Source organism: Vanessa tameamea, chromosome 25, assembly GCF_037043105.1.
Source record: "Vanessa tameamea isolate UH-Manoa-2023 chromosome 25, ilVanTame1 primary haplotype, whole genome shotgun sequence".
NCBI lineage: Eukaryota > Metazoa > Arthropoda > Insecta > Lepidoptera > Nymphalidae > Vanessa > Vanessa tameamea.
In genome coordinates this window covers 3,904,675-3,929,319 of record NC_087333.1, presented here as the reverse complement: position 1 = coordinate 3,929,319, position 24,645 = coordinate 3,904,675, and the positions used below count along the sequence as shown (strand labels likewise).

General features: G+C 32.9%; 2 protein-coding genes across 3 annotated transcripts in view; both read left to right on the top strand.

Annotated features, from left to right (window-relative positions):
- Positions 1-24,645, top strand: part of LOC113403147 (uncharacterized) — a 361,159-nt gene that overhangs the window by 220,431 nt on the left and 116,083 nt on the right. The gene's annotated exons all lie outside the window — the stretch shown is intronic.
- Positions 1-24,645, top strand: part of LOC113403122 (putative transcription factor SOX-15) — a 114,678-nt gene that overhangs the window by 23,107 nt on the left and 66,926 nt on the right. The window contains exon 3 of the mRNA XM_026643575.2: positions 7,488-7,876. Coding sequence (XP_026499360.1) covers positions 7,488-7,876 — 389 coding nt within the window. The remainder of the gene's footprint in view (positions 1-7,487; positions 7,877-24,645) is intronic.

Sequence of the window (24,645 nt, the reverse complement as noted above, 5' to 3'; positions counted from 1 at the left end):
CTTAACCGTCGAGCACGAGATGAATTATGAACACAAATTAATCATAACAATTCAGTGGTGCTTGCCTGGGCTTGAAGTTTGAACGCATCGGTTAAGATAAATTCCAACCCCTGAGCCATCTCGGTTCGTATTATAACATGATATATTTATTTCCGCATGAAATATATTTAAAGTTTTTCTGTCCAAAGTTAAACAAAGTCATCGCAAATATACGACAAACGTACGTATAAAGGTATAATAATTAATTATAATTTTCATCGATGTCATAATTACAATACACACGATATTAATCTTCATAATTTAACAATGAGTCACATTCCCATCTTATTTCGTGAAACGAAATCTTCGGAAGTAGGAAGCGGTCATCAAATCGATTGTGAGAGTAATCGTTGATACGTTGTTAGTGCGAATGCTGACGTTGTGCCGCTCACAATGGGCATTGTCTCGTGATATTTGAAAATATTCGACACATCATCTCTTGACGATTTAAATATCGATTTTTTTTTTTCATAGCCGAATGCTTAATCACGTTTTTTATATCAAAAATCGATTGCTCGCCGATAATAAATCTAATTGACATTTAAATTATTTTATTATCTGTTAGATTCATAGGTTTACGTCACTATCCGTTTGTTCAGGTTATTCGTAATCTCCTGAACCATTACTTTTTTTATGGTCTATGTAAGCGGACGAGCAAATGAGTCACCTGATGGTAAGTGGTCGTCACCACCCATAGACAATGGCGCTGAATAAAATATATTAACCATTCCATCGATAATGCGCCACCAGCCTTGGGACTGGCTCACTTACCCTTCAAATACAATATTAATGCAATGCTGAGTACTGCTGTTTGGCGATGGAATATGGATCTGATGAATGGGTGGTACCCACCCAGACAGGCTTGCACAAAGCCCTATCACCGAGTAAAAGCATTAGCTGCTTCTGAATCACAACTCATATGTCTGCTATCTTGAACGAAAACGAATCGTTTCTTGAAATTACTCGGTTTAATATCGAATAACGATATCAGTTGATTTAGATTAAATCGATTTCTGATTTAAAACTGTAATCATACTTTATGTTTAAGAAGGACAGTTATTGAGTTTTCTTATTAGATTCGCTTTATATAATTCAATCGCAAATCTCAATACTTTGTATCGCTTTATTCTAAAGCCTGGTTACAATAGTATTAGCATAATTGTTGTGACGTCACAACGTGTTCATTGAAATTCTAGTATCTGTCATCTACTTACATACTACTTTTTTCTTTTCCGTTATTAGTAGCCCTCTAATCCGAGTGGCAAGTCTTTGGTAGCCTCTCAATCACGCCTCGTGGAGAATTTTACTGTCCTTAAACAAAAAAAAAAACAAACTTTTTTTTTAAATAACCGATTTGATAACAATTTTGAATATGATGATTTAGATTTTTTTTTTAAATTGCTTTATCTCTTTTCCTCGAATTTCACAAACGTCTAAATTAGATGAAACAAACATTGAAAACTATACTTAGTTTTTAATTTACACTAATAATATATTTAGTTTGTATGTATGTATATACGATCTCCGGGCTAATGATCTAATTATAAAAATGTTTTCACTGATAGAAAGCTATATTATTTTTAAGTACTATATATACATTATATTTATATATTGAATATAATAATTTACTTTATTAATATAATGCCCCCGTGCGAAGCCGGGGCAGGTCGCTATACCGTATAATAATACAATATACGTACATATCTAACAAAATCATTTACAATATATTTTCATACAAATCAAGAAAATTTTATTGTATTTATCAAACAAATTTATTTCCAACGGAAGCATTAAATTACTGAAAAATGTCTCGATATAGAACAGCACGTGTTAATAAAAATAATATATTTTGAAGTCAACGTTTAATTCCATAAACATATTCATGTTTTGTTAAATGATTTGTTTTAACAGTTCGGTATGCGTTTTCTAATGAATCGGAACGATTGTGCGATTATATTTATATTTACACGAGAATAGAGAAAAACAATGGAATCTGAATGATCAACTGTTTATCTCCGTTGGTTATAAATAAAAATATCTTTGTTAGATATCATTCAACGTATCGCGATAAATAAAAACCGAATGCCTCTTACCGGGGCCGGACTGAGTCACGTAGAGGCTTCTAGGCTGTGCAGTTCTATGCCCTTGTCCCTTAATTTAAAAGTCAAAAAATCCTTTACTAACACAGGTTCGGAATATGAATTCTACCAAAAAGAACCACAAATAAAATTAGTAGTTACTTTACGTTTTAGCATAAAAAGTACTTTGGTTTATTTTTCTTATATACAAACAAAGCAACGCCGGTCTTGTAAGCAGTATTTAATATAGTCCATATAATAATCTATATTTGAGTTTTCTCAAACTCAGATTGGATTCCAATGGTCGGAACGATAAATAAAAAAAATGAAACGTTTGATTTTAAATAGATACATAAAATGAAAAATTCTTCTTTATAAATATAAAATTAAAATTTATTCATATGCGAATACTCGAGTGTTTTGTTCTGGGGACGCTCGCTATAGTTTCTGACTTAGTACCGTCAACATTAAATAGATGTAGCACGAATCGTTTCCAATAATTTTATTATATACAAAAATAAATGAGAATTAACTATTACTATTATTTTTTACAATTAGTTATACATGTATATTTTAGGCCATATGTCAATGATATTACATAAACGAATAGCTGAATTGAACGTACCTATATAGAATAGCATACATGTCCGATATATGTAGATATATATTTAACACGAGGCATATTACGATCAAATTACATAGCACTCATATTATCTCATGAAGGGCTATAAATACTAATCTTTGTGGAGTTCGACATCTGCGTTACCGATCGTCACATATTTTGCGAATATTATGATACGGTGTTTTGTGATCGTCATCTCCGCGTATTGTACCGTTAGCATCTAAAAGTTGACATTTAAATTTAATATTATTTGATTTAATTTCTTTATAAAACGAAATTTTAACTTTTTTATACATTTTATTTTATTTAAAAAAAAAACGATCAATTCAGTGTTTTGTTCAAGGATTTAATTATTTTATTTTATTTTCCCTCTGATGATAAAATCCCTTTTAAGCTCAGTCAAGTTTGAGTTTGCGATTCTCACGTCGCTAGTCTCAGCACCGTTAGCGCAACAAGCGACCGGCTGCAAGTAGTGTTCTAGCATATTCCCGAGTATTCAGTTTGAAATTTGAAAAATTTAAATTCTATATTTAAAAAATTTAGATCGCATTGTAATTTTTTTTATGAACATTTATCCATAACAATGGAATAGTTATAGGTACTAACGTACGAAATGTTGTTCCTAACCGTACGTACTTAGATAAACTCGTTAAACAATATACATGTTATTCATGACATTTTACCATAACTCGACTGTTAAATTGTATCGAATATGGATTGATTTGCATTTTAACTGTTAATATTGCGATAAGCAGTTCATTCGTCAAATATACCGATGTGTTCCATCTGTAATTCATTTGACGTCATTTATTAATTGGCTGTAGTAATAAGTCACAGAGTACAATCTAGGTTTATTTAATAATTATTTACGTTGGATAGTCTTTGTAACGCTTGTCTTAATAAAGGTATTTTAAGCTGCCATCAACGTCTGTTGATGGACGCTAATAGAGTCTTCTATGTGATCCACAGCTCAGCAGAGATAGGAAGCCTCTCTCGAGTATACGAATATAGTATCAAGTGTGAATATGTTAGGAGCGAAGGCAGATTTCTTCACATTTACGTAAATTTAAAGAAATATATATATTTTTTTATTCAAAATACATCCTAAAGAGTTGGCAGAGTGGCAGATGTACCACCTGATGGTAAGGGCATTGTAAAATCAACTATGCCTTCCATAATCAATGCTCCATCAACCTTGGAAACGAAGATGTTATGTTATTTGTGCCTATTGTTACACTGGTTCACCCAAACTAGATGACAAAAAGTCTCACGTAGATCTTAGTAAATAATTCATATTACACAGAGATAGAGACTTTTAGTGTACACTACATAAGAAAGAAATACTTATTATATAATATATATCTGTATAATGAGGTGACCATATAATGAGTATTTTCTTCCAGCGACGTTAGGGTTCGAATTATGTAATGTAAGAAATGGGCAAGGTAATTGGTTCTAGACTGCGTCCACCGACAAAACATTTATTATATTTAATAGAATAGATAATACTCACCACAGCTGCAACGCCATTTTTTTTAATTATTCGAATATTTTGCGCCCCTTCCGTTTTATGTTGATCTATGAGAGATACTTTTAAGCAACTATATAGAACACGAATAAAAAAAAAAAGGCTTTAATTTTCATATATTAATTTCGTTAACATTCGATTTAATTATATAAAATCGAATAAACGTTTCGACATTTGAATTGTTTTAAATGAATTTGGAAATTAAAGAATCATTTTATAAATTTCACCTCAAATTAAAATCTGCATTAATATGTTTGATTACGAATAGGAAAAATTGTTTGCAAGTATCATGACAGACGAGCTATCCTATAAAAAGCAACCAGTTACCGACTTTCTGATGCCGTCAAGAAGAAATATCAAAGAGAAAACGCTCCAACAATACCAATGTTCCCACAGTGGCGCCACTAGTGGCGTTCTTAGAAAACACGGTGTCAAATGCGGCGCCGGCGCGCTTTCCTTTAAATTTGGAATCGCGTAACGCGTCATGTTACTCAAGGTGTGGCAATGTTTACCAGTAACATGTGGTAGGTATAAGGAAATGTGTGGCCTCTATTCCTAGAAATTTTATTAACGTAATCTAGGTGTTATTTTTATAAACCTCTGCAAACTAATATATCACATTTTTAATAAAGATTGTGTTCATTAATGTACCAGCCTTTACATATATATTATTTTAATTAACTATTATTTTCAATATAAACGTATACATTACATTAGCAGCCTTTAAATTTCCCACTGCTGGGCTAAGGCCTCCTCTCCCTTTGTGGAGAAGGTTTGGAGCATATTCCACCACGCTGTTCCGGGTTGGTGGAATACACTTGTGGCAGAGTTTCGTTGAAATTAGACACATGCAGGTTTCCTCACGATGTTTTCCTTCACCGCCGAGCACGAGATGAATTATAAACACAAATTAAGCACATGAAATTCAGTGGTGCTTGCCTGGGTTTGAATCCGAAATCATCGGTTAAGATGCACGCGTTCTAACCCCTAGGCCATCTCGGCTCATGAATGCTCGAAGAAATGTTAATAAAAACGAAATAAAAAATACAAAATAAATATTTTTATAACAATTATTGTTTTCACATTGATGATGTTATCTTTACTAATATTACAAATGCCAAAGTAACTCTGTCTGTCTGCCTGTCTTCACGGCCAAATTACTGTACCGAATTTGATGAAGTTTTGTGTGAAGTAAACTTTAACCCCAAGGAAGGCTACTTTTTTAATTTAGGCCATCTCGGCTCATAATAAACGTATATCATTCTTAAAAATATTACGATAAAGGAATGAAGACAGGAGTTTAGAAGATCAGGGAAGTCGCCAATTGAGAAAAAAGTGAAATGCACACATAGACAAACTTTATACAGGCGTTATCATCATAATCTACTTACCCTGTTATTTATCTTCTCAAGAGCTGGCTGGCAAAAGCTTGGTCACCGTAAATAATTTAAGCCATTTCTTACATAACTAATACGCCACCAACTCAGGGAACTGAGAAGTAATATCCATTGTGCCTGTAGTTACACTGGCTAGCTCGTTCTTCAAATCGGGACAAGAATAATTCCAAGTATTGCAATTCGGAGATACAATATATGATGCTTTGGTTTTACCTAACCAGACGGTCTTGCAGAGTGTCATGAAGTAATCTAAAAGGATGACGTTCACACCCATTTTGTAACGATAGCTTCCCATTTGTCCACAATGCAACCCAAAAAACAAAAATGTGCTAATGTAGTCCTCTTTAACCATTTGAGACTGGCAGTTTTGTACCCTTCATCGGCAACCACTGTTTTAGAAGCGGTAACGTGTTTCATACATATACCCTTCTTCACACTGAGAATGTTTCATAGCAATGACAAAAATATAAAAAAAAATCAACAGCTATGTTATTTAATTTATATTTATACTAGTTGTAATTCGCGACTTTCCTGGTATTTTAGGGTTTGGTCGTCTGGTAAGATATAAAAAAGTAGCCTTCCTTGGGGTTAAAGTTTACTTCACACAAAACTTCATCAAATTCGGTACAGTAATTTGGCCGTGAAGACAGACAGACAGACTGAGTGCCAAAGTATGGCATTTGTAATATTAGTAAAGATAACATCATCAATGTGAAAACAATAATTGTTATAAAAATATATTTTTTTTATTAACATTTCTTCTTAAGTGGTTTTAAAATTAAGAAGCTACATTAGGTTAAGATTTTGATTGCTTCCTTTTTGTGCACGCTTAGTTCTTCTTTAAGTAATTGTGACACTTGGAATAGAATTTTACCTTTTTTATATTACATTATTTTAATCAGTTTACACATTGTTGAAGAACCAAATAAAATATACACAAATATAAAAAAGGTTACATTCAAATCTAATGGTCCCGAGGCTAAATCGGACTAAGATATTCTGTTTGTAAATCGATAAGCACTAACTCGATATTTTCGTATAGACAATACATCGATATTCACAACTCAACGGCTAAGTCAAACTCAGTAGACTTAGTAACTAAGCTCCAGTATCGGGGATCAATTAGCCGGAGTCATTTAGTTCGGCTTACAATGTTTCCTCATATCGTTTTATACTCACTACACGATGTACAAGCGAATTGACACCAGGCAGAGATTTCACAAATACTTTGAATAACTTGAACATGCTTTCTTATCATGAAATAAAATGCCTTCATCCTTTCTAGTTCTGAGTACGTGAGTTCCGAGTACTGTTGTAATTAACTTTGAAGATCTTTAGTCAATTTTGGTAGATATTTCGTATGTGGTCGATTCATTTGTCAAGAAAAATTGATTCGTTTACGGTATTTTATTAGTGCCACTGGTAACATAGTGGTTGAAATTCGACCATAAACGCTATTTAAATTTGAGGAATACGTTGTCTATTTTTATTTCTAATTTATTTTAATGATAACACTTAGCTGTTCAACGATACTAACAAAAAAAAAAATTTGTTTTTGTTTTTGACCATTTTTTATTTTTATTCTGTCGAGTATATTATTTATATTATTAATTTTTATACGTTATAATTATGGATTTTAATTCTTTGAAGACTCAGAGCCAATTAAGAGTTAGAGGTTATTATAAAATGTATACTATTGAATTCTTACTAGTTATTCGTGCAATGCTAATATGATATACGAGAGTTTGATAGCCAAGAATTACAGTTTTTCAAAACGTGTGACTAAATCTAAACATGTTATTGATTTCTGTCTTTGTTCACAGCATGATGGACTCAGGAGGAGCAGGTATCGAGTCCCCACCGACATACCACCGAAGTTACGAACAGTACGTTCAAGGAGCTGTAGAGAATAGCACCGATTCAGTACAAGACCAGACCACTCCAGAGCTGGTCGTCTGGTCTACGCTACCATACGGCTTGGATTACAGGGCGCAATATGATTACAGAAGCCCTTACGATACATCAAGGGATTATTCCTCCCAGCAATACGCAAGGGCGCCGTTTACCACGAAGATGGGTCAGGCCAAAGCGCTAAAGGAAGCCAGAATACGAAGACCCATGAATGCTTTCATGGTATGGGCGAAGGTAGAGCGAAAGAAGTTGGCTGATGAGAATCCTGATCTTCACAATGCTGACTTAAGTAAAATGCTAGGTAAGTTCTTTATACATTAATTCGTATTGTTTTTTTTTTTCAGAAATTTATATTGGTACCTATATGTCCCTAATATGTTATCTATTTTCTATCTATCTATATATGTTTTGATAATTCATATTTCTAATATACCTATAAAAAAACTGGTTATATTAAACGGAATAAAAAATCACAGGAAACCAACCCTTGCCCGATGACTCAGCGTAAACAGGCAATCTTCACTACAGAGCATTTGAAATTCAAATTAGAAGCGACTAGTTAAAAAAAAATAACATCTATCATTCCGAGTTCTATTAGCATAAAGTTATTTTCTATATTTAGTAATATTCAATTTACACGCGTCGAGTTTTTAGGTAGTGTTTTTTTTTATTATTTTTAAATAGGAATTGACATTTATTTAGATTTAATGTTTATTCTTTGAAAGGTATTTATAAAAACGAAATATTTCTTGTTCAAGTAGGCTCATGAAAGCACTTTTTAATCGTTATAAATATATATATGAGAGACATCATCACATACATTACTCTGATCCCAATGTAAGTAGCTAAAGCACTTGTGTTATGGAAAATCAGAAGTAACGACGGTACCACAAACACCCAGACCCGAGACAACATAGAAAACTAATGAACTTTTTCTACATCGACTCTGCCGTGAATCGAACCCGAGACCTCGGAGTGGCGTACCCATGAAAACCGGTGTACACACTACTCGACCACGGAGGTCGTCGTTATGTTACGGTGTTGAATTAACTGTTCGGAAAGTAGTGTCTACCGAGAAGAACAGCAAGTAACTCAGTAGTTTCTCTTTTCCACCAATTTAGCTATACAGTATCTTGCCTAGAAATACACCTAGAGCAAGTATATCTATATAATAGTAGCATTATATAAGAACTTATTTCGTATATCGCTTGTGACAAACATTGACACGCCATTTTGACGCCTGTATCCTAGTAATGCTATAATTATTAATGTCAATATTGTATACCACAGTCGGGTATTTAATTGTCATCTGCGGTGAGTTTCTGGATTCTAGCTCTACTGGAGTCGACTCCATATTTTTTTTCGCATTACTTTTTATTCTTGTCAAAACTGTTACGACTGTGTGCATTGGAATTATCAACCACATTGCTAATTGATGTCTGCATGTTTATTAAACGTCTAAAAAATCGTAAGTTCGTTTTTTTTGTGGAGAATATATATATATTTTAATATCGTCAAAAATAACTAGCTGTGTTTTAAAAGAATATCGTAATATCTTCTGTACGGCCAACATTAATGCTATACCACCCCTAAGAGTAATATGAAATAACTATATTATACATACATATATTTGAAAAGAAGAAGAATAGTTTCAAGGACCAAAAATAAAACCGAAAATGTATAAGGGTGCGCGCCCCCAGTATGACGAAAATGAAACTTTATGTCAGTACATTACATATGGAAACGTTAAATAAACATATAAGTCTCATCCCATTTAAAGAAAATTGTCAAACTATTTTGATTTTTTTTTTAATTCTACTATATAAATTTTAAACTTCTTTAATTCTATTATTTCACCTCTAATAGACAATGGCGGTAGAATATGTAACCTATCCAGGGTTTGCACAAAGTCCTATCTAGTAAAAAGGTTTTTGTTAAGTCAACAAATCAATTTATTTAAAAGTAAAAGTCGAAAGTGTTTGAATATAACATTTCTTGTATACCCTCTGCGACTGCATTGAAATTAATTATACATGGACGCTTTACAAAAAATCGTATGAGATGCCTGGTAATCCCTTATTGGCCTTAAATAACTTTGTCACATAGTTTTACTTACATGGCCAAGCGACATTACACTAACAACTCAATTAAAATGTACTATCTGAACTACGGTATGCACTTATTACAATCGGCCAAGTGTGAGTCCTTTTAATGTATATTTTTATTTTTATTACAAACTTTTTATAAATATAATTCGATTTTTTATTAAAGCTCACATACACACACACACATACTGTGTTTACGTCACACAAAAGTTTATTAAAAAAAGAAGGAGACCATGAATATAAACGTCAGATTTAAATTCCATGCGATTTCCGAATAACTCTGCTTTGTCATGAACGATAAATAGTTGTTGATTATATATCTTTGTTTATGATACAACATATAGAACTTTATATTCCGAACTTTGGGTAACAACTTCGTCATTACTTGCAACGCCATTATTTTGCGAATATCAATAGGCAACTTAGATTATTATTTGTTTTTTGGGGCTTTTATTTGTACGTTATCGAATGGCATCACGTCAAATCAATGTCAAAGTTGTTTTCGCCTTCACTTGTCCTGAGGTTGGAGTAGATTAAAGTTGTAACTTGTGCCAGAGGGGCTAAACATTTTTCTTTTCAAAAAGTAATCGATATATTATCGAGATTATGAACTTTGTTATTGTAATATTGTTCAATTAAATACGTACATTTTTGGTCAAATAATTTTATGTACATATATGAATACTAGCTGAACCTGCGGCTTTACCAACCTCCGTTTTACCCCCTTAGGGGTGGAGTTTCGTAAAATCCGTCTCCGTAAAATCTTAGCGGATGTCTACACCCAATAAGGAACCTTCCTGCTAAATTTCAAGTTTGTAGGTGTTATTCTGATTCTGACATTGCGTGATTAATCACGAATGTTATATATATATATATATTTATACATATATTTTGACCTTTTTACAAACGAAACCGATTATCGCCATTTGACTTTGTCTGACTCTAATTCAATCGACAAACTATAGTTTGAGTAAATGAGATGAGAGAGGACAGTGTGTTGATAACAAAAGTAACCTTCGTTTTTAAAGTCGAATTATACCTCATTATTGAAAAGTAGTCATCAATCTGCCAGCCGATTTACTCATCTATGGTAGTGCTAATAATATTAATACGGTATAATTCGTTATAATTACTAGCAGTTCGTCCCGACTTACAGTTATTACTAAAGGTATAATTATAATTTCTGAAGTAAGTTGCATAAGTCATAGAATCTTATATCATCGCAATTTATTGGGTCTAAGCCGTTCAGGAACACAGATAAAAAAAACGGTCCAATCGGTAAGGAGGAGTTCAGTGATATATACACGTTTAGAATCATGATGATGCCGATTTTGACCGTTGTGGCCAATATTAAGGCACCAGCCAACTTCCCAGGACATGCTTGCACACACTTGTGCACAGGTGCACTCTCCATACCCTCAATCTTATAATACGATGGGACGTCAAATCCGATACGAACGGAAAGAGTTCAGGCGCAGCACCAACTTTACGTGTTCTTTGAAGCACGGGGCACGCACATTTCCAACTTCCACCACCAGACTGTTACTGAGATTTTTTTAATGGATTATTATCCAATAACTTTAATGGCCCGAATGGGAGTTTGAACCCAGGACCTTTGAACCCACGGTCATGTGTCTAGCCTCTAGAACAACAAGGCTGTCAACGTATATAAATTATATACTATATATAAAGATAAGAGCCGAGATGACCCAGTGGTTAGAACGCGTGCATCTTAACCGATGATTTCGAGTTCAGACCCAGGCAGGCCTCACTGAATTTCCATTTGCTTAATTTGTGTTTATAAATCATCTCGTGCTCGGCGGTGAAGGAAAGATCGTGAGAAAACCTGCATGTGTCTTGTTTCAACGAAATTATGCCACATGTGTATTCCACCAACCCGCAGAGCAGTGTGGTGGAATATGATCCAAACCTTCTCCTCAAAGGGAGAGGAGGCCTTAGCCCAGCAGTGGGAAATTTACAGGCTGTTAGTATAAAGATGGATGACCCATACTTAATATTAAAATTAAACTAAATGTATGTATCTCAATAATAAAGTTATTTGATATAGTTATATTTATAATTACCGCGACCTTTATGGCTTTCTCCAACCGGGACATGAACTCAACTACGCAATGACTGTAATGTAACCCGAACAGTCGCGCACAATAGTGTTACAGAATAATATTATAATTTAAAGATATTCTAATATTATCAAAGTTTAAGGGACGTTTCCAACGTGTCATATGTAGGAAGTGATTGATATTTATTTCAGTGCCAATATTGATGGGCGATGACGGTCACTTATCATCCGTTTTCCGTTTAACAGTCTGCCTACATATATTTAATGAAAAAAAAAAGAAGTATAATATTCAAAATCAAAGTTTGACGGAAAGGTGCAATATTTAAGTGAAATTGTCCTGACAGAAAAATGTGCCACTTTTCTAACGCGTACGTAACACAGTACGCACGTGATAAAACATGGATTTCTACCATATTTATTATATCTTCCAGTATGTGTTTAGTATATTGAGTAGTATATAATATACAGAATATTATGAACATAGAGAGATTATATATAGCAGATATATTGTTATTATAGAAGAAAAAAAAACATTTTATCACATACTAAACATATAGTTTACAAAATCGAAACATTTCAAGTCGAATCGAGTAAGACAATTTCATATGTATATGATTAAGTATTCCAAGTAAATATTTTTATAAGTACACGAGAATTAATTATAAATAATACAATAAAGATTTGCATCAAATCTCATTTGTCATAGTTCGAATTAGAACGGTAACGGTACCTTTTGTTGCCGACTGTCCCACCATAGGTTAGATATGGCGAGTCATTATGGCGCACCGGCGTGGGTGGCTGATCGTATCATTCTTAATGAAATAAAACTCGTATAAAAAGTTGTACCCCTAAATAGTAGTATTATATTGAGTAACTAGTCCACGCTTTCTTGTGAGTGATCCAAGTAACTTATCGTTTAGAATATTTAATGATCGTGATAAAAATAGCCTGCAAATATCAGCGTTATATATATTCAGAGTTAAAAGATTATTCCACGAGGCTCAAATACTATCCCCCAATTTGCCCACCAATCAAATTCCCGGCACGTGCAGGTTTAATCGCGAAATTTTCGAAATTAGATGAGATACACCCAAATCAAGTACATGATTCAGTGCTTATCCGGATCCGGTTAAGATTCAACCACTTCGACCTTTTAATGATTTTTTTTTTAAATAGGCAAAAAGTTCAACTATATTTAAAACAAACAGAATCCTCTCTTACGCAGATTTATATTCTTGTACATTTAAAACGATTAGAGTCGTTTTACGTTACATTCATACAAACATCATGTACACATGGAAAATGAAACATAGTACCTTAGTACCTTGTAATAAGGTCGTGAATGGTTTACCAGCGTATAGAGAGCTATGTCGTATGTTGGTACGCGACTATTATTCATATCGGTATGAGTAATGCGCGTAAGTTATCGGCCAAAATATGGAATTACCGATGGCTTACGTGTCGCGGTCCTTGGTGTTTAATATGATATCGTTTGCCATATTATGGTTTTGCCTTTATTGTGTTATATTATTACTAATTGTGTTTATGTCTGGATCAAACAAGCAAGCAGACTTGGGGTCTTTTTATACATGACATGATACTTTATACACAATAAGCAATGTTCTAGCGATCTCTTCTATCTCCAAAAAATTTTTAAGAGACCTGGGACAGCGCGATTGTCCAAAATATGCTCATCCAGGAACCTCAACGCGCGAGGGATTTTCTTCCATCACCTTTAGTTTAAGACGATCCTGGCAACATTAAACGTCTTATATAATCATCTGATATAGATATACGACAATTAAAAGTATATTCTCATAAAGTGTCTCTGCTTTGGTCTATGTGGATACAAAAACTTATAAAATACAAAACCGTGACATATTTATTCGTAAGTTTGAGTAAATAATTATTTATGATGTACTTGTCAAAAATGATGTTCGTGTAAATATTTTTACATATAAATATAAACGTACTCATGAAAAGACGCCAAAAGAGGTTTAACAGATTTGGACTTCAAATTATGGAATAATTTCAACTGCATTAAAATGGGAATAAGCTAAAATTAGAAATAAGTGTTAAGAAAAGGCCACCTGCCTGGCGTTTTCTTAGGTAGTCTACACAATTTTACATAAAAAAAGTTTGTACCCTAGGCAACAGGTATGCAAAATTTCATTATGATCGGTTGAATAGTTAAGACGTAACAGAGTAAAGAATTACTTTTGAATTTATAAGTTACGATAATTACCATAAACGATTTTCCGTTCTTCTGCGTCTACGGAACCCTATTATGTCCTCCGTCCGATAGTCGCTTGACCGAATTATTGTAAATACATACGTATATGTTATGACTGTGTATATAATTGTATCTTTTATGTAATTGCTCCAGCTAGCGGGAATTCCTATACTGACGTATATCACGTAACACTTAGTTTTAAGATATATTATTGTGGTATTACGTCGAATTTAGCTATAAATATATTATGTTTATATATTCGTTATATGCATCATACAATAACATGACGTCTATGTTTTTTAATAGATTTTTTATTGACTGTTTAGTAAGTGAAGTTAATCGGTCACCCATACATACTGGAATTATATTCAGTATAAACAACTCCATAGAACATCAATTTGCCACTAACCGTGAGATCTAAGATTTTATATATCTAGTACTTGTAATTACGCTGGCTCACTCACTATGAACTGGTGATACCGATAGTGACGGATACATTTAATAGAATCTTGTGAAATGAAAAGTAGGTTCCCCTAAAGCCTACTTGAATAAAGTATATTTTTTTGATTTTGACATCTCACAATTTCTCCGGTCCATCTCTTTATTTAAACCTTACACACAAACCAAATGTTATATCAATATTTTAAATTAAATATTTGATAAAATTAATAAATATAAAAGTTTCAGAATTCTTGTATAGTATTAATTAAGAATTAATACTATACATGCATAAATTTGAAAGTGTTTTTTTTCACTTAGAAATAGCAATAGCTTTTGTAATTTGTAAATCATGATACATTTAATTAAGTGTATTTCACTTCTAGGCTGGATGAACGAAATCCCTCATAGAGATTATTTATCTTTGTAACACATTTTTATTGGTAATTATTTCTAAGAACATATATAAAAAAAATAAATATAATTTCATCTCAATCAGTTGTATGGAATCGGTTTAATATTCTAAGATTTGATCCTCACATACGAACAGATGAAGTCAATTAAACGCGTTTAATTACTGCTTGTTTTGCACTTATAAGCGTCCATGCATAGTTCAACGTATTGCGTTGAAACTTTCTACAGTTGTTACTGGAATTTATGATGGATTCTACGATAAACATCGACGTACAAAGTACGTACAATACATAAAATGTTTCTATAATAAACTCATTTAGCAAGTCAATATATCAAATCATCATCATAAATTACAGTTTATACAAATATATGTAAATATACATATTTATTATCAAAATACCCTTTATTGTACACCAGTAAACACATAGTTCAGTCACGTTTAAGAAGGATGCACAAGAGGCGGCCTTATCCCTAAAACAGCGATCTCTTCCAGGCAACCTTAAGGTAGACGAAAGAAACAGATATAGAAAGAAGTAGGGGTGTACAAGGCAGATATAAACATGATATATGATTTACATTACATTGCATTACAGTGAAATAATAATATATTTAATATAAAATAATCTACAGTACCTGATGCATACATTTATATGTATGTATCTAATCAGATATAAATTATATACAAAATTAATCTAAAATTCTCGCGAAAATATACAGCATTAACATGCAAGACAGTATTGTTTGTTATTATCTATATTTATAGAATATATAAGCCCTTCTTATAATACTGAATCGTATGTCGTAACGACAAACGGTACAATGACTTCGTCACGTTTACCTACTATATGTTCGTTTATAATAATAATAATAATAAATTATACGTATTTTAAATCTATGTTTACAATTATTATTTCAATAACAATCATTGTTAATGTTTAACGTAACCGTGTTAACTTAATGACTTTCCTCCTCCGTATACATACATTTATATAAAACCGAAATACCGCTCACTGATTAATCACGAAATCTTAGTAATTATAACACCTACAAACTTGAAAGTTAGCTGGTAGGTTATTTTTTTTTTTTTTTTTATAGTATAGGTGGCAAACGAGCAGGAGGCTCATCTGATGGAAAGTGACTACCACCGCCCATGGACATCTGCAACACCAGGGGGCTTGCAGGTGCGTTGCCGGCCTTTCAGGAAAGAGTACGCTCTTTTCTTGAAGGTTCCTAAGTCGTATCGGTTCGGAAAAATCGCCGGCGAAAGCTGGTTCCACAGAGTGGTTGTGCGAGGCAGAAATAGACATATATATATATATATATATAGAAATAGAGGTGTAGACATCCGCTTAGAAGGGTAAAACTGGGATTGGACGTTTGTGTTTTATACATTTCGTGCGGGTATAGCCGCAGAATCAACTAGTTAAGTGTTCATTTTGGTATATTTGTTTGTAACTCTACGTCATATATTTTTCTATTATAATACCCCGTTTGATTGTCTGGAAGAATGTTATTATCGATAAGATTGGATAAAGACATAAATAAATTCTAAGTATTATTTTGTACGATTTTCTTGCGGTTACAATAATAATAATAAATACACGATTCTCCTTTATTTTATTATAATAGGATAAAAATATTAAACCTCAGAATTTAACGATTTATAATAATAGCTGACCATTGTTTTGTCATGGAATTAAAAAAATATATTGCAATAAATATTACAAATAGCAAATAACAATGTAAATGATTTAACTGAATATTTTAATTAATAATAAATGCCTGGAGATGGGGTTAATTATTTTAAATGTTATTTTAAAAAAGGATTTAATAAACTGTCAGGTTTGAATATGGTTAAATAATAATTGATATTTTAAACGAATCTTTATACTTGTAAACAAACGGGGTTCCCCAAGGCTTATCAGCTTGTTCAACATATGTGTATTTATATATTTCAATAATATTAAAAATAGCCTTATTTAATGTGTAATCTTAGTATTTTAAAATAATTAATTTAAATTGTTACACATTACTTAGTTGTAAAAAAATTACGGATTAAAAATATGTTTGTATGTTTTTATAAATAACGCCCGAAAGCGTTGTCGGCCTCTGTGACAAAATCATGATTAACACTATAAAGCTAAAACGTCTGTCAAAGAAGTTTTTTTTTTAAATGTTTTAAGGCTCTGATATGAAAAATAATAGTTATTATTTTTAATTTTTTTATGATGTAAGTTGGACGAGTAAATGGTCCACCTGATGGTAAATTGTCACCATCGCCCATAGATAATGGCGCTGTAAGAAATGTCGCCAATGCGCCACTAACCTAAGATTTTATGTCCCTTGTGCCTGTAGTTACCCTGGCTCACTCACCCTTCAAACCGGAACATAACAATACTGAGTACTGCTTTTTGGCGGTAGAATATTTGATGAGTGGTTGGTACCTACCCAAACGGGCTTCCACAAAGCCCTACTACCAAGTGAAAGACACCTAGTGGCTAGATAAGGCCGCAGATCCCGAGGGTTCCCCATGCCTCGACCTATATCTGGAAGTTGGAAGTGTGCACAATCCCGTGCCGCGAAAGCTGGTAAAGCCCTTGGACCTTCACCTGGACCCTGCAGTCGGGTCAGACTTACCGTCCCGTCCTATCAGATAATGAGAGTAAGGGACTCGAGTGCACGTGTGCTTACACACACACACTTGTGCACTAGAATGTGTCCTGCGTATATAAAATCGGCCAGGACCACACCACATTGATGAGTGGTCGATGCTGAGTACTGCTTTTTGGCGGTAGATGAGTGGGTGATACCCACCCAGACGGGCTTGCACAAAGTAAATTTAAGTAATAGTTCTATGTATATGGGTTATATTTTCAAATCGGTTAAACATAATTAGTTGATTTTGATGTAACGGTGATAATATCGTAAAATTTAATATCCTAACAATAAATTATTGTTACCATCGAAGCTATATAAAAATTTAACATAACCTCTGAAACATATCAACGCTCCCAATAAATAGAGACCAAGTTAATTTGGACTAATTAATTATGGAAGTTAATACGTTCTGTGATTAAAACAATGGGTTCAATTATAACATTATATAAGTTTTAATTATTTATAAAGTCTAATCATTAAATCATAGTATCCTTGGATTTTCTTATCATTAATATGTTGAATTCTATAGAAGATGAAATAGGTTAATTTAATAGAAAAAATATACAATATTTTATTAATTGTCGAACACATATATATATATATATTGGTGACTCTAATTGTTATAATATTGGCGAGTCTACAGGTTTCTGTTAAACCGACAACGTATTTTCAGCTACTCTTATGTTGGAGACGCCTTTAGACGTAATGATGAAATAAAAATGAATCTTAATTTAATGCATTAAATTCTGATATTAGATTATAGTACAACAAACAAACAAACACTTGCTCTTTTATACTGATTGTAATATGTCATCAGGGGATATGTATACCGTGAAATTGGCTTTGACGAGACTTTAAAGAATTATTCTTCGTACGCCTAAAAAGGTTTCTAGTAAAAAAAAAGAATAGACGACCAAACAATTACTTAGATATCGTGTCTGAAATAAGCTGTGCCTGAAAGTGTTAAGATGTTTTCATATTTCTATTTCAACAGAAAAGTAATTAAATCAATATTATTACTAATGGTATATTTGTTATGTTTGTCTGTCCGACTCAGTACCTTAACTAGTATCCGTTTGTAATCTCCATAGCATTGTACAATCCCATTTAATTAAGTGCACTCAGTATGAGCGATGGCACGTGGTGACCATCATCGTAGCGGCCCGCCTTACTTGGTGTGCAATTTAACCAATTAACGACGAGGAGAACCCAAGGCCGAGACGTGTTACGCCTTGACTTTAAATCAACATCTCGATTATCACTTCCTATGCACATTTGAAAGATGTAATTACTTAACCCGTAAATGTTCGGCCTTCAAGGGTAGAACTCCTATCCAGTTAAGGAGTTCACTTTGAATTAGCAAATATACAAATAAGCGCAACCTCGTCTCGGCGCATTAAATGTTTACCAATATCCTTCTTATATACATTACAGCCTGCAAATTTCCCACTGCTGGGCTAAGGCCTCCTCTCCCTTTGAGGAGAAGGTGCAATATGCTGCAAGCATATTGCACCACGCTGCTCCAATGCGGGTTGTTGGTATACACATGTGGCAGAATTTCGTTGAAATTAGACACATGCAGGTTTCCTCGCTATGTTTTCCTTCACCGCCGAGCACGAGATGAATTATAAACACAAATTAAGCACATGAAAATTCAGTGGTGCCTGCTTGGGTTTGAACCCGAAATCATCGGTTAAGATGTACGCCATCTAACCACTGAGCCATCTCGGCTCGGAAAGTGTTAATTCATTTTATTATTTATAAAACCAATGATGTTTAGAAATATTTAAATATATATTAAAAATGTTCTTACAAACTAGAGTGTAATGTGAATGTCAATAATACATTTTTATTTTGATTTTGAAAGAAATATTATCTATGTACCTACATACTTCTAAAATAACACTATCTAAAATAAACATAACCAGTCTTATTCATAACAGCTATTTCGGGAGTTCGTTATAAGGAATAAATATAAATATGTATTAAAACTAAATAAAACTGTTTAAAAATAACTCGGTTTTCGTATGGACATAAACTACAAGTTATCTCTATGGTATATGTACTGAAGTCTATTAAATTCAAATAATTCATTCTTGCATTTTAAATATGCAAGATAAATTAAATATATTATTTATTGACATTGTAACAATTTAATTGTTGTATGATTATTAATAAATATGTTATTTCTAGTTGCAACCACAATTTATAACCTCATTTTAATACATTATTTATATGATATTATCTGTGTACTATAAAAACGCTTTTTTTTCTTATGGCAATAATCTCTACTAATATTATAAATGCGAAAGTAACTTCGTCTATCCGTTACTCTTATAAAAATCCAAACCACTGAACCGAACTGAAATTCAAAAGCTTGAACTCTAAAGACCCTTCCTTGGCTACTTTTTATGCCTAACATCTCAAACGCAGGCAAAGCCACATGCGTGAAACCAATAGTTTGGATGGATAGATGCTTGTAACATAATCACGTTAAAACAGCAAATTGAATCTGAATTAAATTTGACACAGAAATAAACACCTGAGCTTTACACGGGACGAATCCGCATACGGAGACAAGTTACTGTGATTGTTTTATAATCTGTGGTATAATTATTAATTCTTAATAAGCTGTAATAATAATTATTTTCTTATTGACGTGTTATTTTTTTTTTATTTATTTATTTAACAATAATCTATTTCGATTTTGGAAGAGTAACAGACTGTTTCACTAATGGGCTTATTTAATCTAATAATAAATGTTTATCCACCAAGACAAAAAATGCCAATAAAGTAACGAAAATTAAACTTATGCGAATAAAAATTCACCCAAGAATACGCATTGTAAAAATTCTTGACATTTTAAAAGCACTTAACTTTTCTATAGGCGAACAATGTTGTCCTTCCCGATATTGACATATCTATAGTTATCTGCCGCAAAGTAATATGACGTAGCAAAAAATTTTGCACATCAAGATAGTGACATTCGAACATAAAGAAATCTTAAGGTAGTCGCATATATCACGAATTGAAAGTTAATCCGCTTGATAAAATATATAATAAATTGTTACTTGCATTTAATTAATATTTACCTATTAGTTGTGGCAACATTGTTTCGCAAATATCACGTAATATGGAAAATATTGTTGCTATTCAATTAAGTTATTCATTCTTTAAAGAAATAAAAATAATTATAGTGATTTAAAGTCTAATTTATGACGCAATTTACAAAATAATATTTCATTTCTAAACTCCAAATTAAAAACATTCAAGAAAATTTTGTATAGTGTAATTAAAAGAGCAATTGTAATTACTCCGAGTATATTTTTTAAGCTAAATTACCTTTTACTTTTAATGAAAACGGCAACTCGTTGGGTAATTAAAACGAAGTAGCATATCTTAGATATTTCCCAGCAGACTATTTTCGGCTTATCTGTGGTAAGCGCCAACGTTTTTGGCAAAAGACAACTTTTTACTCTGTGCCCAATATGGCCGCTGTCAACTTATGGTAATATTATCTTGATGTGTGTATAATAAAAGGCATAAATCATATTTTTTATCTGTCAAATGACTGAGCTTAAACTGTTACCGATTAATTTTGAGTATTTCACATTTAATGTGCATTGGCACTTAATTTTAATTTTGTTCCAAAAAAAAACCACATTGAATAAAATTCAAAAACTTGTCAAAAGAAAATTTTTACGGCCAAACACTATTGAACTTTTATTATATTTTTTATCTATATCTTAGGATATCCCTGAATGGTTGATGGCGTTGGTTACGAATACTTTCTAGAATTGCCTTTATCGGCTTTTACGTCACAACATATAAAGATCTAGATTCCGTTAGCGCACGATATACGTATATATATTCACTAAAGATTAAATTATGGGAAGCCTAAAGGCCCAGTCATTAAGACTCGTAAACATCCGGTCAAACTCTATAAGTTTTTACAATTTTAATTAATCTTGTATCATAAGGTCTAAGCTACGTTGCGAAATAACATCCAAATGTTCTGTTAAGGCCTTAGCCCAGCTGTGGGACATTTACTTCACTTTATATTATAAAGTATCAATAAAATGACGAGATAAATAAATTGATAAATGAATTTGAAACACGTTCTAAATCGCCATTATATATATCAATGCACATTGTACGTGTGAACTCGTTCGAATTCCAGACAAGACGAAAAAACGAGAACCTGAAACGCGTTCTGATCGACAAACAGTATTTTCGAGTAATAGCTAAGAAACCTAGGCAGGTAAGTCGATTTCCACGAACGTTACGTACCGAAATCCATATAGAATAGCACCAAACTGTTCTAAGAAGTCGGACTAAAAGCGACCGACGCGCTTATCAATATTCTAGTCTTGTTCACGATAATAATACAATTAATTCTGTTGTCACATCTGATAACGAAGCCGCATAGTTTACAACTGCACTGACAACATTCGTATTACGTTTGGGATAGAGTGCAGATTTGCTTGAAGCAATTGCGAAATAATTTTGTAGGACTATATAAGAAAATGAGAAGTGGGGGTCATGTCGACTTGGGAGGTGATCCCAGAGGAAAATCGCATCTGCGCAGATCGAATGATATGATATTGTCAAGATCATGTCAAGAGAAAAAGTATGATGGATGTTAGAGATGATTTCGATATGCGAATTTCAAAATGTTCTACTCTAGCTATACGTCGCGGATTCTCTCTATAGAAATGTGTAAAACGATTTAATATGGAATGAATACTTCTTATTGAATATAATCTTCCGTTACCGATTTTTAATTATTCATATGTACCAAATTCTACAAAGAACAGATAAATTCCTTATTGGTGGTTGCGCAGTATATGCAAAACATTTGTTTCCTCATAACAAATATTAATATAAGCCGTTAGACTTTAATTTAATTATTTCGAACGATTATTCAAATCAAAATCAAGATCAAAACATGCTTTATTCAAGTAGGCTTAACTGTCAAACTTATGTATTTAAAGCATCATTTGACAGGATTATGTCACTAGTACCGGTAATGACCGGCATTCGTTTCAATGGTTCTTTAATATATTTATTGTTAGGGCCTGTGCAAGCTTGTCTGGTTAGATACTAACTAAACATTAATAGTAAGTATTGTTATGTTCCGGTTTGAAGAGTAAGTGAGCGCGTGTAACTTCAGCCACAAGGAACATAACATCTTAGCTCACTTTTTTCGCATTGGCGATGTAAGGAATGTGAAATCTCTTTTACAGCGTCAATGTAGACATTACAAGGGCGATGGTGACCACTTACAATGAGATGGTACCATTTCTGCACAAATTAAAATGCACAAGCGAGCTACTTATTGTACTTCCATGGTAAAGGACCAAACAAGCAGGAGAAGACAGGTAGGCATCAAACAGGATAAAAGTGTTTATATATAAGTTCATAATCTTAACCTATGATTTCTGTCAACAAATTTTGGTATGGGATAAGTACCTTAGCTTAAATTTTTTATAATGTTTAGTCGAGATCCAGTGGCTAGAATACATGAATCTTAACAGAAGATCGTGGGATAAAGCTTCCTTACGAAAAGTCGTTTGCGTGGTTTTGAATTTGTGTTTATAATTAATCTCGTAAGGAAACATGCAAATGTCGGGTGAAACTCTTCCATATGAGTACTTACCCAACTGTATTGGAACATATTGGTGGAAGTAGTTCCAAGCCTTCTCATCGAGACGAGAGCGCGATTAAATGCTATTTAAATATTTTAAAGAGGATATCTCTCACTAAATATTTTGTTTGCATAACAAAAAATATGCATTAAATAATAAAATTTAATTAATTAATTAACCTTTACAATCCATACAGCCAAAATATTTTACAACAGAAAACAAAAGCGATTTCTTCCAAGACCGTTTCGAAATCACTCCTAACGATATGCAACATTCAACCTTAATTCTAACCACAATAGCGTTGATAATTTATTGAATTATTCAACAAAAATGATCGTATAATTTCGCCATATTTCTTACAATGTATCAACTAGACAACGATTAAGAGTAATTACCAAATAGCATAATAGATTCTTGTATAATATTGTATAATAGATTCGTAAGCTAGCAACACTATGGCGTCTGTAAACTAGCAACACCTTTTGTAAGGCTAGAGTAGACTGACTGACGAGATGTCTTTTCACGATCAATCGTAAATCATGACTGAAGATTAATTTCTCTTTACTTTCCTATATATTAAATTTCAATACAGGAATTAATGTTATATATTTTAATTCAGTCTCTGTTTGCACCGTATTCCTTTTAGTTTTTGCAAACATCTGTCATCACTAAAGATTGGCCATTTGCCGCTTCTAGTAGCTGGAAAAACAATACGTCTAAGATTATATACATGACAAACACATGACGTATTTTTATATTTTTATTCCGTCCAATGTTATTTTAGTAATATACATAATAAAATACATATTATATCAGAACAATGTATTAGAGAAAAGTAACGGTCGGTGTATCCCACTGCTGGTCAAGACCTCTTCTCCCTTTGAGGACAAAGTTTTGAAGCTAACTCCAGCAGACTGATCAACTGCGGGTTGAATTTGACACATGCAGATTTTCTCACGATAAAACGCAATGATTCCGGAAATTCAGTGGGCTTGTAGCCGCAATCATCAGTTCAAATGCACGCGTTCAAGCCACTGGGATGTCTCGGCTCTAGTATTATTATACAAGTGTAAATATATCATAACGCTATCTCTGATTTGAAGTGTGAGTTTTATCTAGAAGCTATATGTCTACCGTACCGTTCACAAGGACTAGTAAACTGAGCATGGCATATTATAGAGCAAAAGTATGTGCGCGCACACATGTGCGCTCTCATAAAAGGCGAAGGAACAACTTTACTTGCTACCGAGAATTTGTGTGAAGAAAACTTTTTACTGGTTTTATTGAAGACTTCGAGATCTGTAGCCATACAAGCGAATGAGCTGGTTACTTTATCATCACTTAAAGAAACACCGCGACCGAATTCGGAGGTAACAACTTAATTAATTATATATTCAAATACCATACTGCTACGTGCTTCGATGGCAGAACATCGGATATGATATTTGAAGGACGTTTGTTCAAATTCTGCTGTGTCGTCATTGTAGATATTAT